This window comes from Poecilia reticulata, linkage group LG4 (assembly GCF_000633615.1).
Source record: "Poecilia reticulata strain Guanapo linkage group LG4, Guppy_female_1.0+MT, whole genome shotgun sequence".
NCBI classification, from domain to species: Eukaryota; Metazoa; Chordata; class Actinopteri; order Cyprinodontiformes; family Poeciliidae; genus Poecilia; species Poecilia reticulata.
The window spans coordinates 19,043,603-19,058,278 of record NC_024334.1 but is presented as its reverse complement, the minus strand read 5'-3'; the positions used below and the strand labels follow the sequence as shown (position 1 = coordinate 19,058,278).

At 40.8% G+C, this 14,676-nt stretch overlaps 2 protein-coding genes across 6 annotated transcripts in view; one reads left to right on the top strand and one right to left on the bottom strand.

Moving 5' to 3' along the window:
- lrrc66 (leucine rich repeat containing 66) overlaps window positions 1–6,125 on the top strand; it is a 16,227-nt gene extending 10,102 nt beyond the window's left edge. For 2 of the 3 annotated variants that reach the window (XM_017304462.1, XM_017304461.1), the window contains one exon: window positions 7–6,125. In XM_017304462.1, the coding sequence (XP_017159951.1) occupies window positions 7–3,546 (3,540 nt within the window). In that variant the 3' untranslated portion in view covers window positions 3,547–6,125. The remainder of the gene's footprint in view (window positions 1–6) is intronic. The other variant, XM_017304463.1, reaches the window with a different exon arrangement.
- On the bottom strand, window positions 5,282–13,341 carry dcun1d4 (DCN1, defective in cullin neddylation 1, domain containing 4 (S. cerevisiae)). 3 transcript variants are annotated; one of them, XM_008407488.2, is made up of 11 exons: window positions 13,249–13,341; window positions 11,934–12,004; window positions 11,782–11,821; window positions 10,958–11,045; window positions 9,523–9,611; window positions 9,358–9,428; window positions 9,067–9,158; window positions 8,840–8,948; window positions 8,257–8,361; window positions 8,059–8,161; window positions 5,282–7,441 (listed from the first exon to the last, which is right to left on the bottom strand). In XM_008407488.2, the coding sequence occupies exons 1-11, from the start codon at window positions 13,265–13,267 to the stop codon at window positions 7,386–7,388; spliced, it is 843 nt and encodes a 280-aa protein (XP_008405710.1). In that variant the 5' UTR covers window positions 13,268–13,341; the 3' UTR covers window positions 5,282–7,385. The 3 variants fall into 3 exon arrangements, with proteins under 3 accessions (XP_008405710.1, XP_008405712.1, XP_008405711.1); XM_008407490.2 differs by lacking the exon at window positions 13,249–13,341 and adding an exon at window positions 13,125–13,224; XM_008407489.2 differs by lacking the exon at window positions 13,249–13,341 and adding an exon at window positions 12,899–13,102.
- Window positions 13,342–14,676: the final 1,335 nt, after the last annotated feature.

Sequence of the window (14,676 nt, the reverse complement as noted above, 5' to 3'; positions counted from 1 at the left end):
CACCACATAACTCAAAAGAAGCCAGCAAACCAGTGGCCTACCCTTGATTTTGGGAGAGCAACAAAAGTCAAAAGACGTCTGGATATCAAAGCACCTACAGCGGATAAAGATTCATCATCTAGTAGTGACAGTGAGGATGAAACAAGAGGTCATGTGATGAAACAAAAGCAAGATGAATTGCTGATGTCAAAGCTTCCAAGTAGAGTTTATCCAACAGTGCATCCCAAACCAGAAAATCGTTGGTCTGCACCTGATCTTGGCAAAACAACCCAAATCAAGAAACCTGTGGATATCAAAGTATCATCAACAGATTCAGATTCGTCTTCTAGTAGTGACAGTGACAATGAAAGAAAAGATCAAATCACACAAAACAAGCAAGAGGAGTTATATATTTCAAAACTTCCAGTTAAGGTAACTACATCAACCCAGAAGCCACCAAATCAGTGGCCTACCATTGATTTTGGGAGAGTAAAACGAATCAAAAGACGTCTGGATATCAAAGCACCCACCGCCGTTCCAGAGTCATCATCTAGTTGTGACAGTGAGGATGAAACAAGAGGCCATGTGATGAAACAAAAGCAAGAAGAGTTGCTGATGTCCAAGCTTCCTAGTAGAGTTTATCCAACAGTGCATCCCAAACCAGAAAATCGTTGGTCTGCACCTGATCTTGGCAAAACAACCCAAATCAAGAAACCTATGGATATCAAAGTATCATCAACAGATTCAGATTCGTCTTCTAGTAGTGATAGTGACAATGAAAGAAGAGATCAAATCACACAAAAGAAGCAAGAGGGGTTATACATGTCAAAACTCCCAACTAATGTAACTACAGTAACCCAAAAACCAGCAAACCAGTGGCCTACCCTTGATTTTGGAAGAGTTACACGAATCAAAAGACGTCTGGATATCCAAACACCCACCGCAGATTCAAGTTCATCTTCCAGTAGCGACAGTGAAGATGAAACCGGAGGCCACATGACAAAACAAGAGGAATTGCTGATTTCACAGCTTCCAGGTAAAGTTCCTCCAAAAGTACATCCTAAACCAGAAAATCGTTGGTCTGTACCTGATCTTGGAAAAACAAAAGAATTCAAGAATCCTCTAGATACTAGGGCACAATCTACAGACTCTGATTCATCTTCTGGTAGTGACAGTGTTAATAAAAAAGACAAAATGACAAAATTGAAACAAGAGGATTTATTAATATCAAAGCAGCCAGTTCAAACAAGCCAAAAAGCAAGTCAAAAGCAAGGAAACCAGTGGCCTTCCCTTGATCTTTGGAAAATAAGACAATTTAAAAGGCGTCTGGATATCAAAGTACCAGCAGCAGATTCAAATTCATCTTCCAGCAGTGACAGTGAGGATGAAACACGTGGGCATGTGATGCAACAAAAGCAAGAGGAACTGCGGGTGTCAACGTCTTCTACCAAGATGTCAGCAAAGGTAAAATTGGAAAATCATTGGCCTTCATCTGGTCTTGGAAAAACAGACATCAAGAGTCCTCTAGATATTAAGGTACCATCTCCAAGTTCTGACTCATCTTCTAGCAGTGAGGATGAGACAAGAGGCCACATGAAAACACAAAAGCTAGAAGAGCCACTGATCTTAAGGAATCCAGCTGACATAATTCAGTCATTAAGATCTAACTCAGAAAATCAGTGGCCTACCCTGAATCTTGGCCAAATACCACGTATTCAAAGACGTCTAGATATCAAAACTGTTATTCCTCGTGAATCATTGTTGAAAGTTGACAGAGAGACAAACCTTGAAGGAGTCAATCCATCCTTAACCAGACAGGTTCATAATAAAACTTCATCACCATTGCTACGATTGGGTCTCAGCAGCAAATCCCTGGGGTTTAAAAAATCTGCATCACAATCATCCAGTAGTGAAAGTGAGGATGAGAACAGAGACCAGAAAGCTAAAATCAGAGAAGATCAATCCTTTACGTCAACAGCCTCAGAGAAGTTCATAAGGTTACACATAGCGCCCGGGATAAACATTCCTTACAATCCAAAGACAGACCACAACATCAAATTGGTAAAGTATACTGATATTTCAGGTGACCTGGAGAACATGCCAACAAATGACAGCAGAACAACACTTGAGGTAGACCCAGAGCTTCAGTCAAGATGGGCCACAATGAATCTTGGCGTCTCCCGCTTCCGAAAGCGTCTCGAAATCTCATCCAATGCAACAGAATCCGATTTGAACTCCCCACCAGACTCTCCTTTCTCCTCCGGCAGTGAAAGTGGTTCTATGAGAAGACAAAGACTAAGGAGAAGGTTTGCTGGGATCCAAGAAACAACGCACCAAAGCTCATCTCCAGGGCTGGAAAATTTTCAACTAAATGTGTCTCCAACTCCAAGGAGTCCAGAAGACAAGTTCACTTTCTCAGATATAGTTAAACAGAGAATAAATAAAAATCACAGTGATAAAGATTCAACTAGTCCATCAAAGCAGAGCTCTAATTCCTCTTCTAGCAGTGACAGCGAGGATGAGACAAAAGACCACAGTGTCACTGACCTGAGTCGTGGTGTTCCACGCATCAAGAGGCGTTTCGATATCAAGACACCATCTCCAGAGCCAAGTAATACCTCACCTTTTGTCATTCAGAATGAAGTCTTGACAGAGCACAAAGCAGTGCAAAGCACACAAGCATCAACTATCGTTGGACCAACAGATGAATCGCTTATCACTTATAAGCGATCTATTTTCAAATCCTTATCACTACCAGGCAGTTCTTTCACACCGACTGGCAGTCGTCAAACTGTTGACCAAATACCTAATCTTTCAAAAGATGTGTCAAATGACAAGGACGCGTCTCTTGCCTCAAAGGCCACAAAAACTACAAGCTTTGATGACATCATAAAGAGGAGACTGAGACAATCCAGATCCAAGACCGATGGAGACCTGATGGAGAAAATAAAATGGACTCGTGTTGGTCATGATTTCCCTGACCTTTCAAGATCCAAATCAGGAGGAGGCGTGGATGTAACGTCCAAATCCCTGCCGCAAGATTCATTCACAGAACTAACTTCTCCCTCATATGATTCTGCCAGTAGTACAACTGCCTTTAGCATATTGCAGCTCAGCAAGAAATCAGATGCAACACAAACACACAAATATTCACCACTTGGTCCTGAAGTCACACCCTCTCCCTCCGGTGATGTTCTCAGTGTGCTTGGAAACTCATCCCAAAGGACACCTGAGATGCAGAGGGCTGCATTAGGGGGCAAGACTGAGAGGAAAGGCCTGAGTGCCCTAAAAGCCATGTCACGAGAGAGGAAAAGCTGGGAGTGGGATGAAGATACACATCTTGCATTCGATACACAAGACAGCAGCGTCTCCAGTCACAGCCAGTCTGAAAAAGACAAAGTCTTGTCTCGACAGTCTCAAATTCATTCTCCTTCTGTGAGTGAGTCGAAAAAAGGTATAGATTTGTTGCTGTTGTACGGTGTCCCCCGCTACAAGAGACATAGCACTGGGGACTCGTTGACAGAGGCTTCACTTCCTGATCCAGCTACACCTCAGCAAGATGACTGAAGAGGGGAAAGGTGGAGATCTCCTTAATAAAGAAAAGATCCTGCTGGTAGAAAAAATAAAACGTATGAGAAGGTCTGAAATCAGAAAAACTGGCAGCCAATTGAATTTTTTTTTTTTTTTTAAGTGTACATTATTTTTAAGTGTAAATTATTACAACCGTATAAGCTTTGAAATTGCATGTAAATATTTGTGATTAGTAATTTTAGGAGCACCCTCAATTATGTTTAAAAAATTTTTTTTGGTTGTCACTTTTAAATGATCAAGACACCTTCAAATCAAGTTCAATATGAGATCATTTATACTCCAACTTACATTAAAACAATTTCCTAAAGTTGTAGTAGAGCCTTAGTATTTGTAAAAAGGTGGACTGTATTCGTAATGTCAGTTGTATTTTTTTTTCCCCCAAACATGTTATACAGTCAGAGAATCCAGGAATCAGCCAGTAAGTTAATAAACCTTTTTATTTATGTGTATAGACATTGGTTATAGTGAAAACAAACATATAGACACTCATTGTTTACATACATATTTACAGTCGGGACAAGGCTGTTCATCCTCCTGCATTTTCATTGGAGAATACTAAAAGATTCATCTCTACACAGTATTTGATAAGCAATGAAACAGTTAAATCCAGTTTTTGCTAATGGTGGAGATCCCCAACGGAATCGTATGTATGTGATCCAACAACTGATTTCTAAGTGCATCATGACAACTGCAGAAAAAAACAAAATATATATATATTTATATATATAAAAAAAAGAAATATTGCATGAACTTCAAAATAAAATAAGAGTCTTCACACCGGTTGCAGCCGTCTTATTACTCTATACATAACGATGCGTGGGGATGGGATAAATGCAGGAGGGAACTCCTGATCCACCATGAGGTTACAGGTGTGTTCCAGGTCGTAGTGGACACAATTGTGTGTATTTTTTAATTTTTTTTTCATAGGAAAAATAAAACTAACATGACTGTGTTTGTCAAATTAAGCACAAAACACATGCACAAATAACTGTACAAAACAAAGCATGTCTGAAAAATGTTTTCAAAAAATCTCATCCATTCACAAAAGGCTCTGTCAGAGCATGCATGCAAATAGTAAATCTTCTGACGGTGCAGCATCACATCACAGTCAAAGACAAAAAAGATTTTATACATGTGTTACAAGAACGTTACACTAGGCGAACAGAACAGCATAGCATCATCACGCACTTTCAAACGGTCAGTGTCCACATTTATTTATTTTTTTCGTTCACGCCCTACGGGTGGTATAAAGAAACGCTTTGAGCAAACCTACCTCGCTAGTCTAAAGGACGCCGCGTCCTCGGAGAGGTCTCGGGTGTTCCACTGCAGCTGTAGTAACACTGTCAGCGTTGGGAGGAATGCTACTCATTAAAAAGGAGACCAGAAACTATCCGTGGACTGAGGAAGACGAACAGATGCCAAATACCGAGACAAAAATGGACACCATCTGGCACTATGTAACACAGCCTAAACAGTCTGAAATCGTCCTGAAAAGGTTACCTGACTACTTGTGTGTCACTGCCTGCATGTCCTGAATATACGGTGTCTTGCAAAAGGCGTTGAGCACCCCTGATTTTTTCCCCCCCCACGGTTTGTCAGGTTGCAAACACTAAACATCGGAGCATTTTGATGGGGATTTTTTTTATTTATTTATTTTTGTGACAAATCAACACAAAGCAGTGCAATAGACTGAATTGGAAGGAAAATTAAGTTGTTTTTATCCTAAATTGAGAGTTGTGTGGTGTGTTTGTATCAGGTCCCATTTACTCTGGGGGAAAAAAAAGCAGAAAACTCTATAAAGACCAAGGAACAGAGCAGACAGGCCACGGAGAAAGTAGTAAAGATGTTTAACCACAATGGACACAAGGTGGTGTATGCGTACCACTATTGCATATTAAATTACACTGGAAGCACTTTTCTGTTCTCTAGTGGCCACACTCATTCTAAATCATTTCCAATATAGCTCATTTACTAAATACCTACATCAGGTACATGCTATATTCAAATTAATATATTCTAATTAAAATAGTCTGAAAAAAAAAACCAACTTATTTTATTAAATAACAAATTCAGACAAGGATTTAAAGCAAAGTCGACATCCTGAGCTTGGAACATCGTTCAGAGTATTCATCTTAAAATGTAAGATGATGTTGTCTGTTTGTCTATCCAAACAGACAACAGCTGGATAAGCAGAAGAAGGTGCAGAAAACTGAATGACTAAACTAAGACTCCACAAATCTGACCCTCAAGTACGGTATGAATGGTCAAAGGAAATGCATTAAAGAAGTCTTCAGAAGTGGCATTTACCATAAGATACAGTAAACTCAGGTCAGATGAGTCCATAATTTGACTTTCTAACCAACAGGGGGGAAAAAACCCTGTTACGGAAAACTGACACTGCATATTTCCCACTTCATCATCCCCACCGTTATTTATGGTGGTGGCAGGATTATGCTGTGGTAATACTGTTCTTTTCAGAAATGGAGTTGATAGGCAAACTACTAAATTAGCAAAACACAGCAAGAAAATCGGTTGGAGTCTGCAAAAAAAAAAAACAAAAAAAAACTTCAAATTAACACAACTAGTAGACTTAAAGAACCAAAACAAACCAAAAAAAATAAAATTACAACTATAACGCTGTGAAAAGTAGTTGTAAGCAGGACTAATTCAGGGGGGTTGAATATAAATACATGGTCCAATTTTCAAATTTTTTTATGCATAATTTTCCTTCTGCTTCAGAACAAAGCACTGCTTTGTGTCGGTCCACTACATTAAATCCCAACGAAATGCGTAGAAGTTTGTGTTTGTTTTGCAACAAACTTTGGGTGGAAAAAAAAGTAAGAGGTATGAATACTTTTGAAAGGCACCGTAGAGTCACATGTAGAAATGGTAGGGTTTGTTGGTATCTGTGCGGGACACACAATGCGACTTTCCATGTTTGAGGCACAGTAATACTCTTATCTACGCAGCGTAGAGACATAAACCGGTCGATAGACCAATGAATGCAGAGCAGAGCACTGGTGGCTCACGGTTGCACTGTAGTGAGTTGGTAAGCAGCAATGCTGATTCGTTTGGTGTTATGAGGTCTGAAGTCTTTGCATGGGGGCTAGCAGAAAGTTATCAGCAAAAACAGGAGGAGGGACAAAGGAGGAAAAAAAAAATGGAGGGAAAGAACGAACTGGCTTTTTCTTAATAGTAAACGGCGCAGGCATCAGAAACCTGCAGTCAACCCTTTGACACAGTGTGCTTTTTAGGAGAACTACTAAACTAAACAAACAGTAGTTAGTGCCATCCGTCCCGAGGAGCTCAGGTCGAATTTCATTGCACGGGTCTTTTAATACTCGAGTGTGCCTAGGGGGTTTCCGAGTGATCCCAGTTGAGACTCTTAACGCAACGCGAATGGTTGGTTTCCCTGCGCTGACTACGCCATTTTGTTTCCACCGTCAGCGTACGACAGATACCGTGTCATCCCAACACAGACAACAATATGAGACGTCACAGTGACAGAGAGCAACGCCACTCGGTGGGGTTCGGGAACGGGGATCCACCCCACAATGCAACTTCCATAGGGAGCATAACTCTACAAGGACAGCGCTCCTCCGAACGGGGAGTTGGAAGGCAGCAAAACCCCCAAACCACCCACTTACCCACCCACCCACAGCCCGAACCCCTTCTTTTAACCAGGAGGCACCAACTGTCACTGCCTTACCGATTTTGTTGTGTTTTGCTTATTGGTTGTTTATGCTCAAGAGTAGTTGTGGTCACAGTTAAACTTTTTTTTTCCTTCCATTCACCCTCTCACCCCTCATCTGCAGCTATGACATCTGTCTTTCCTTGTACCATTCCACAAACTCATCCAGCAAAACAGGCCCTGACAAAAGGAAGAGACACAGAGTCATTACTACCATAACAAATCAGTGGGATACCAGAGATGCACCGATCCGATATTAATATCTGTATTGACCCCAATATTGAAATTTTTTAGATTGGGTATTGGGCAGATCTATTCAGTCTAATTCTATGATTTTTCTCTGAGTGATGTCATGCTTTATTATTTATTTGACATTATATTCAGAATTCTTAGTTTTCTGAACAATTTGAAAGAAGGTTTGTAGCAGTTTATTTGAGTTTTTTAACATTGGTAGTCAACCGATTGTTTTTGTCAGTTTGTTATAAATTTTACATCGGCTGTTAATTAATTAAAGTTGTGCTGTTTTTACATGTGTGACCAAGATTATGACACTATTGCCATATTTAAGCGTGCTGTACTGGTGCAGAGGTGTCAAATAAATGTGTAATTCAGTGCATTTATGTCTGTGTTTAAAAAAAATAAACGCTTTAGCGACTTTTGCTTTAGCACCAAATTCTGAATCAGATCGGTTTTGCTGATACTAAACCTCATATCGGTATCAGAAGTGGAAAAAAAAAAAAAAAAGGATCGGTGCATCGCTATGTGATACATTTCCATTCAATTGGGTTTTGACTTACAGGCACCATCTTCATCATAGTTACTAAGGTCCAGGTTGATTGTCCTGCTGAACTCTAAAACATTGCACCACTGGTCTTTGTTGATGACTTTGTACTTGGATTGCTAAGGAACAAAAGAAAAACCAAGTGCTTCAGATTAGATACCGTGTGGTTCCGATAGGTTCCGTGTGGCTACATACGCGTTATTGATATGCTCACCTCTAAAAACTGATTAAACACAGGAAACAGAGGCCATGTTTTCCCCAGGAGAAGCCCCAGCATGCACTTTGCTGTGTTCAAGTCCAGACTCCTCTGATCTTTTTCCTGTTCAAATGAAAAAAAACACCAAAAAATACTCGTGTTAAAATTCAGGCAAAAATGACATGAAACCTTTTTATTTTTTTCCCTTTTCTTGTCGTTTCTTTGAATTATATGCGATACACCAAACCAAAGCTGCACGGCCTATTCTCAGCTCAGTATTAGACTTTGTTGAACCGACTCTGCCTGGTCACACATTTTTTCCCCCCAAAAAATATTCAAAACAAAATGCAGCTCGGAAAACCGAAATATTTCGCCACTATGCTACCCGACACGCTATTGGCTGGAGTTTGAATCCACGAGCCACATGATTGGCTGTTTATTGAGCAAATTACACTGTGATATAATCCATTTACTAATTAAAAAACCTCTCAAAACAAATGGCAACATTGTGTAACCAATTCTCACGTGGAGCTTTTCCAATCAGTTGAAATGAATTAAACCTCTGACTTCTCTCTCTCTCTCTCTCTCTCTCTCGACTTACCCGAGCGAAATCAAAGGCGTATCTGTAGATGAGCTTAAAACTGGTGCTGTCGCTCAGGACAGATCTCAGGTAGTCGAGCGAATTCCTCAGTCTCTCAGTGGAATCGCACCTTAAAAGAAATAAAATAACAGTAGACGTACCTCAGAGAGGCTCGATACTTAAAAACTGCTCTGCTGAATTGAACAGAATTTGAATAGAAATAGATGGAAACATTGCGGATGGCTTACTGCAGTGAGCCCATGCCTCTTAGCCACTCCTGAAGAGTGAAGTACCCCATACTCTGAGCCTCCAGCTTCCAAGCTAGAACTAGCATCACCACCTGGGAATAAAATGTAAAAAACGACAGTCGCACACATTGTTAAACAGGAGCGATTCCTTTGGCAGGCTGTTACCGGACCTCAATGACCGGCTCAACGGAAACTGACAGTACAGGCTGGGAGTTTCTGGGGGATTACCTGGGAGAACCAGAGATCACGCCCCAAGCAACAATGAAAAAAAATAAAATAAAATCTGCTTACATTCTCTGGCTCTACTCCAATGTCCTCGCAGAACTTCTCTATGCCCTCTGGACCCACGACGTCGTCACAACCTGGTTTAGATAAATGAGCGGCGTCAGCTCAGTTTTTAGAGCTGTGAATGCACAGCAGTGATGGATGGATGAATGGATGAAGGAAGCTACTTACCTGCATACTCATAGAACCACTCCAAACATCTTTTACTGGAAAACGTCTCCTCCTCCCGGATCTGCGACGTCTCGTGTTTTCTGAAAATGCTGCAATTGAGGAGACAGTCAGCAGAACCATACACACGGTACAGCATGTGAAAGTGATGATGTGGTTTAAGATATCCTTTATAAAAATCCCTACTGGTAAAACAGCAGAAATTGTCATCTTTATAAATCTGAAAAATCAGGTTCTTAGCAACACCATCTTCCACATTTTGTAACAATACAGAGAAAAAACTTCAACACATTTCATTTGGAATTTACGTGACAGACCAACTGAGCAATTACAGGGTTTCTGTAGGTTTCAGCCATTCAAATTTAAGACGTTATGACCTTGTGAAGGCCACCTTGATTGAAACTTAAGAGAAAAAACTGCTAGTATGCTAGCAAATATATGCCACTCTAGTATATCCTAATATGTTAGCTAATACATGCCATGATAGTATATCCTAGTATGCTAGCTAATATACTACTATGCCCTTGGTAGCTAGGTAGCAGTATATGCTAGCTACTCTGACACACAGTACAGTGTGTGTACACTCTCTCAGAGTGTAAGGCTAGCTAGAAAGGGCATATTAGTAGCTAGTTACTGGTAGCCTCAACCACTTTAAGCCACTGAACCTAATGAAAAAGTCTTAATGTGACGTCAGTGTGCTGTGGTGGCGCAGGGATTAAGCAGAACCCACACATGGAGGCCTTAGTCCTCGATGTGGCTGTCGCAGGTTCGATTCCAGGACTGGTGACCTTTGCCGCATGCCTTCCCGACTCTCTCATTACCCACTTTCCTGTCAATTCACTGTAAAATAAAGTCCACTAGAGCCAATAAAACCTGTAAATATATATCATATATATATATATGATATATATTTTATATATAACATATATAAAACAATGTATCGTTTTCTCCTACTTTACAATTCAGAAGATCTTGTTCTTAAGATCTTACATTTAATATCTTAAATGAGTCTTGCATTGGTTAATGCTTTTTGTTAATCACTTTGTAGCACTTTGAGATTTACATACAAAGTGCGTTATAAATAACATTTTATTATAGAATATTGATCCCAAAGGGGAAATTGGTTACTGTTGAGGTGCTTCTCCTATCCAAAGTGTTACATATAACATTTATAACACAAGTGTGAAATTGCAAGTAATTTAAATATGACGGGAACATAAAATAAATTAAATAAAATGAAAAACAAGAAAATTTGCAACAAAATGTTTCCACAACAATGTGTTGGTTCATCAGAAAATCCCAATAAAACACATTTAGGCTTCTGGTTGTAATGCGGCACAATGTGGAATAGTTCAAGTGACATGAAGATTTTTGTAAAAAAAGAAAAACAGAAAGGAAATAAAAATACTACTAGATCTTCAACAAAGGAATCTCCCACCTGTCTTGGCGACTTTTCTTGGCTGACAAGTCATCTCCGGCAGAAGGTCTCCTCTTTTTTCTCGGCGGCATGGCTCTAGAGCAGCAAGCTGGGAAGAAAACAGAATTATTATACAACAATCTGGACCACTGGCTGCCCTAACAACGCCTCGGAAAGACGTGTAAAAAGCCTTAAAAACAAATGTATGCTTCACCATCAGCATCCCCTCACCCTAATTGGAAAACACTGAACCGGTGGAGACAAGTCACTCATTGGCACAGCACTGTTGCAACAAAAAATATCACTAATATGTCTTCTTATTGGTGCTTCCAATACAGTATCTTACCAATATGCATAGAATATTCAGGAGCCATGCTAGGAAAAAGCTTCTTATTATCCTACCATCACAAACGTAAACTTCAATTAAGAAATGGGTGCTTTGGTCAAAGATTGGACTTTTCCATACTAATAGACCAGACTACATATAGACTGGAGCTTGCAAGGCGTTACGGAACAGGTGCACCGGAGCTACTATTATTTACCTAAAGCTATGCAACAGCTTAGGTGTGACACCTTCGTGTGAACATGTGATTTACTGATGCTGCTACATTTCTTGCAGTCACTAGGCCCCACCTGGAGTTTAAAAGTGTTTGCATATTTTTACACAGACTTCTTAAACCCTCCAAGGTGGGTGCATGTGATAAAGCTCTGTTCCAAAACTTCCAGCCTTGTTAGACTGGATGACAGCATGAACGCTGAAAACGTTTTCAAGAAGAAATGCAACAGTCTGTGAAGGGAAACTGAAAATAGGTCACTGTGTTTCAGATTAAGCCGTGTGGGTTTACCTGACGGGTGGCTGTCCTGTCCAACGTCTTCGGTCAGATTCTAACAAGATTTAAAAAAAAAAAAAAAGATGTGGAAACATGACTGATATGTTCAGTGACATGGAGATTCAAAAAAAAAAGAAAAAAAAAAAAAGGTGACAGCAGATATTTACCAGCCGGTGTAAGGTGTGATGGATCTTGTGGATACTGGCCAGTGTAGTCAGATGGGAATTCAGCTGAAAATCTAGGTCCACAAGAGAATCGATGTAAAACAGTATATTTCTCTACAGTTTAAATGTCCGTAACTGAGCAGGGGTACAGGTTGAGTGACATTATCGTAGCACAAACTAACTCTATGATCGTATTTTGGGACTATTTTTGCCAAGTAACCAACAGATCGTGCGGATGGTCTCTAAATCGAGTCTTCATGTCCTAGAAAACTGTCGAGGAGGTCTCTCCCTCAACTCGGAACGTATTCGGCCATTTCAGCAACCCTGTCACAAAAATAATCGTAGCCGATTTCTGATTTAAAGCTGTCATGAAGTGGTGACTTACTTCTAGGGGCCAAACTTTATATAAAATAGCCAACGCGTGCAGACGAACGGAAAGCACTAGCTGCATACCTAAAATAGCAGTCCAGACAAGCAACTTGCACAGAGTTTACAAAGTATCCAGAGAGCTTTGGCCGTATGGGTGTTGTAGTTCTTCTTCTTGGAGGAGGCCATTAGGGGTTGCGGCTCCGCTTGGGATGCGGAACTACAACTCCCAAGCCTTTCCGAAACAACTACTTCTCTCAGACCCCGTCTACCCCCCAACATTTTTCTCCCTGACTGAATACGCTTTACATTGATTAAAAAATGTATCGCTATATGGCTACTGGCAGGAGAGCACTGCGCAGACGTTTTGCAGCAGCTGATGCAGGTGACGCAAGGAGCGACAGCGGCGCTGCAGCAGGCAAACCAAAGATGTTTTAGACAACTGCGTCACAATTTTCATTCTCCCCAACAGTCCGCAGCTGGCCAGAAAATCGGCCGATTAACGCTGACATTACGTCGGTGTCAAGTTTGAGCCGAAACGAGCCCGGCGGGGAAACCAGGCACGACGAATAATAATTATGGAAAAACACACCACAACTCACCGATAACCATCGAAAACAATCTGAACTCAAACAACGTCGGCGGGATTTGACCGAGCACTGAATGCACAACACGAAAAACCGACTGCAGACGACCATGAAGTGTCTTACTGAGCCTTCTGCAGGCTCAAAACAAGTGAAATTACAGTAGGCGTCCGTCCTTTGTTGTCGCCCCAGACAGTACTGCCAAATACAAAGAGAGCAGCAAATAACACGGGATTCATCAAACCTCACGGAGCCACGGGACAAAAGCGGATGTAGAAACGTCCGCTTCCTTCTCTCTGACACGCGACTCCCTAGCCGATAAACACCGCAAATTAATACCGAAAAGCCCCTGAAACGTTTCTACTTACTTGCCGCATCAGAGTGCATTTTTATGAAACATACAACTGTCTGTGGGAAGTCCGTAGACCGGCCAATAGGCGGGCCTTGCTAGCGTAAGTGACGCCCGCAGACGGTGGGTGCGTTCTCTTACAGTCAGCCGGTAGACTACCCGGACAAACCGGTGTGAGAGGAGATAAATCAAACACTGGGTTTTGAGCTTTCTCAAAAGATGGAGCTCGGATCCGTTAATGACACATCGCACCCTAGTTGAGCATGGCTCCAGCTGAAAGTCAGAAATAATGGAACAAGCACAATATTTAGAATGTATTATTTATCACATGCATACAGCATGTTCATATGACATACAAAACAACAGAAGGGCAAATAAATTATTTGAACCTGAAAGCTTGTTTGTGTTTCAAATTCAAGGGAGCCATGTTGGATATTAAAAAATTCTAGGGTGTAATTAGAAGTCAAAATTTTCCCTTCTTCGACTTTTAAATCACCCAGAAAACAGCACTTGTACTTCAAAATCAGCTTTTTCAAGTTACCAGCTGTAATTACAAGTGAGCCCCCAAAGTTGACATCCCAACATGGAAAGTCAAAATAATGAAAGTATGGCTTTCACAAATGTCACTTCTGACAACTTGTATCTGATTATTTCTCATGTTTGCTTGGAGTAGGTGTATAAAGATGTGCCCTGAGATCCTGACTTATGATTCCGTTCAAATGGTGAACAGATATCACCGCTTGTCTCGCCGGCTGGTAAATGGTGCACACCCAATGACTGAAAGTCCGCTTTTCAGGCTCCGCCCCTTGCTTGATAGCCATTGGCTGCTGTAAGTGACACTTCAAAAAAATACACCTTGATTCCTCCCTCAAGTAAAATTGATTGGTCGGAGGTCGACGACCGGGGCCGCACTTTGAGCGTGTCAATCAACAAACCGTCCTCGTGCAAACCTAAAAACCAGCCCACGATGAAATGTGATTGGTTGTTCGAATATTAATTGACTTCACCAGATAAGCATGGAGCGGGTTTGCTCAATATCGACACAGCAGGACGATGAAAAAAAAAGTGTCGGTATTGTCAGTACGTTTGCTTGTACTGTAAATCTTAACCCACTTCATCACAGACACCAAACATCCAGGTTTATATACTTCTGTGTTCAAATTGTTCACGATTGTTTGGATTTCGCTGCTTTTTTGTTGTTAGAAATTACCTAAGGATGGCAGTGTTGGAACAGTCACAAATACCAAGTTTTTCACTCAATTATAATTTTCATTACACATAATGACGTTCTAAAATAAACGCCAGGTAAATTTAGTTGACGTTGCATTAGCGCTTAATTAGCAATTATTCTTATTTTCCTCGCTTTTCTTCTCTTAAACCAAAATAAGTTTACAAGTTGATATTAGCTGGTTAACTGGTCAGACCACCCGTTCAGGTAGGAAACCTA